Consider the following 1,968-nt stretch of genomic DNA (forward strand, 5'->3'; position numbering starts at 1 on the left):
CATGGCAAGGTTTGAGCAAGAGAGCCGGCGATGAGCAACGGATCCGAACACGGTTGTGGATGAGATGGAGTATTTTGGGAACATGCAAAGTATTATTACGGTGGATTACCATAGCTTCTCCATGATACTATTCGATGTGCAGTGGTTCAAAGTGGTACTTGGAGGAGCTGGAGCAACAGTTCGACGAGGTCCATCTGGATTTCTCGAAATAGATTCCGAAAAAAAATGGACGGATTTGCGCGACACCTTTGTGTTGCGGGCCCATTGTGAACAGGTGCATAGAGTCATTTTCTTGCTAATTGTAATACGACATGGTTTACGTCACAATGGTTTAAACTCGCTTTGTACGTGTTTGTGAACAGGTAATCTTCTATCCAAACCCCCGACAATCTTGATGGTGGTATGTTATACCTTCAACTCCTCGAAGTGCCAGAGTATATGATCAAAGCGATGTTCCGAGCATAGATGAAGATAATATGCAAATAGAGGGGTCGATATTACAAGGGGTGGAGGCCACCACAAGCTTGGAGCCCGCATCGGCTAACAATGATGGAAATACAGGAGTCCAAGATTTTTTTGAGAACGAGGCAGACTCATTCTTTTGTGGTGACATGTCTATCGACCTTCCAGTGTATGCAGAGTTGTGTCAGGAGATTAACATGGGACCATAAGATACTTCATTCTTGGAGAATTGTATTACTCAATTCGTTGTTTAGATCGCGTCATAAAGGTACATAAGATATGCATTTTAAGAGGGATTTTTTAAAACTGATTTATATTACTGTGCTTTGTATAGTTTAAATTGATTATTATAACACCATTTTTTATCTGTGCAGGTGACATTTTCAGGATGAGTCGAGGGATGAGCGATGAGGAGTTTCAGGACATGATGGCACGCATGTCTCCAGACCAACTCGCGAGATTCAGAGAGATGGCAGACCAGGAGCTGTCTCGTTCTTCGTCAGGGTGCTCTGCTAGATCTGCTTCAGCACGATCAAATGCTTCAGCTTTGACCAGACGATCTCGACGCTCATGACTTGGGCTAGAGGGAGGGACTGCATCGGGATCAGGGGGATGCTGTTGTGGAGACACGGATGTGGTGTCTCCATCTCGTCGTTCAGCTGGAGCTGCGTCACCTCCAGGATTTGTCACACCTGTGGGGACGTCTACTCCAGTTACTCCGGCTTTTGCGCAACCGTTAGCACGTGGCACCCCTTTGAGTGCCACTCCGAGAGAGGTTACCCCCATCGGTACACCGGATGTAGAGGGGTCTCCTGGATATGCCCAGGAGCGTGGACGGAGATGGGAGAGGACCCATCTTAGGCAGACTCCTAGGGGTTATGGATATCTGGTTGATAGTAGATCAGGAGCCATTATCATGAATGATGAGGGGAGGAGGGTGATGGCTCGCATGAGAGAGTTGTGCCAACAAGTTTTTCGGCACAACTTCGTGAATCATTGGAAGAACATACCAGAGGGGAGCAAGGACTACATAGTAGCATCCTTGCACGAGAAGTTTTCGGTGCCAGCCGCAGTAGATAGATTCTCTACGGGCTGGATGATGGATTGCATGCGTGCATACATGTCACATAGACGATCCGACGCACGCAAGGCAATCAAGAGTGGGGCTGCAAAGCCCGAGTGGTTAGATGCAGACGACTGGCACCGTCGACTGAGGGAGGAGGCTACAAATTCGCCAGGATGTTGAAGTCAGCAACGCGAGGCGGCGAGGGCATGACTCGAGGCTGGAATGGTCCATCATCTTGGCAGTGGCGGCCACAGGGCATATTTGGAGGACTTGTTTGTTTGTTTGAAATATTCTTTGTACTAACAATCATGTTTCTAACAGTTAGCATTTTGTTTTCTTTGCAGCACTCCATTACAAATCACGATCCGCAAGGCCTTTAGACTCGATATGCAGAGAGGCACGGTCTCAATGCATTGATCGACCGATTGTATAGACACGGC

General features: G+C 47.6%; 1 protein-coding gene across 1 annotated transcript; it reads left to right on the top strand.

Moving 5' to 3' along the window:
• The first annotated feature begins 549 nt into the window (after positions 1 to 549).
• On the top strand, positions 550 to 1,036 carry LOC148013340 (uncharacterized). Its single transcript, XM_087667873.1, has 2 exons — positions 550 to 730; positions 837 to 1,036. Exons 1-2 carry the CDS (start codon positions 550 to 552, stop codon positions 1,034 to 1,036), a joined length of 381 nt encoding a protein of 126 aa, XP_087523999.1.
• Positions 1,037 to 1,968: the final 932 nt, after the last annotated feature.

Source organism: Lygodium microphyllum, chromosome 26 (genome assembly GCF_053477565.2).
Source record: "Lygodium microphyllum isolate KBCC chromosome 26, Lygodium_microphyllum_v1.1.10, whole genome shotgun sequence".
In the NCBI taxonomy this organism is placed as follows: domain Eukaryota; kingdom Viridiplantae; phylum Streptophyta; class Polypodiopsida; order Schizaeales; family Lygodiaceae; genus Lygodium; species Lygodium microphyllum.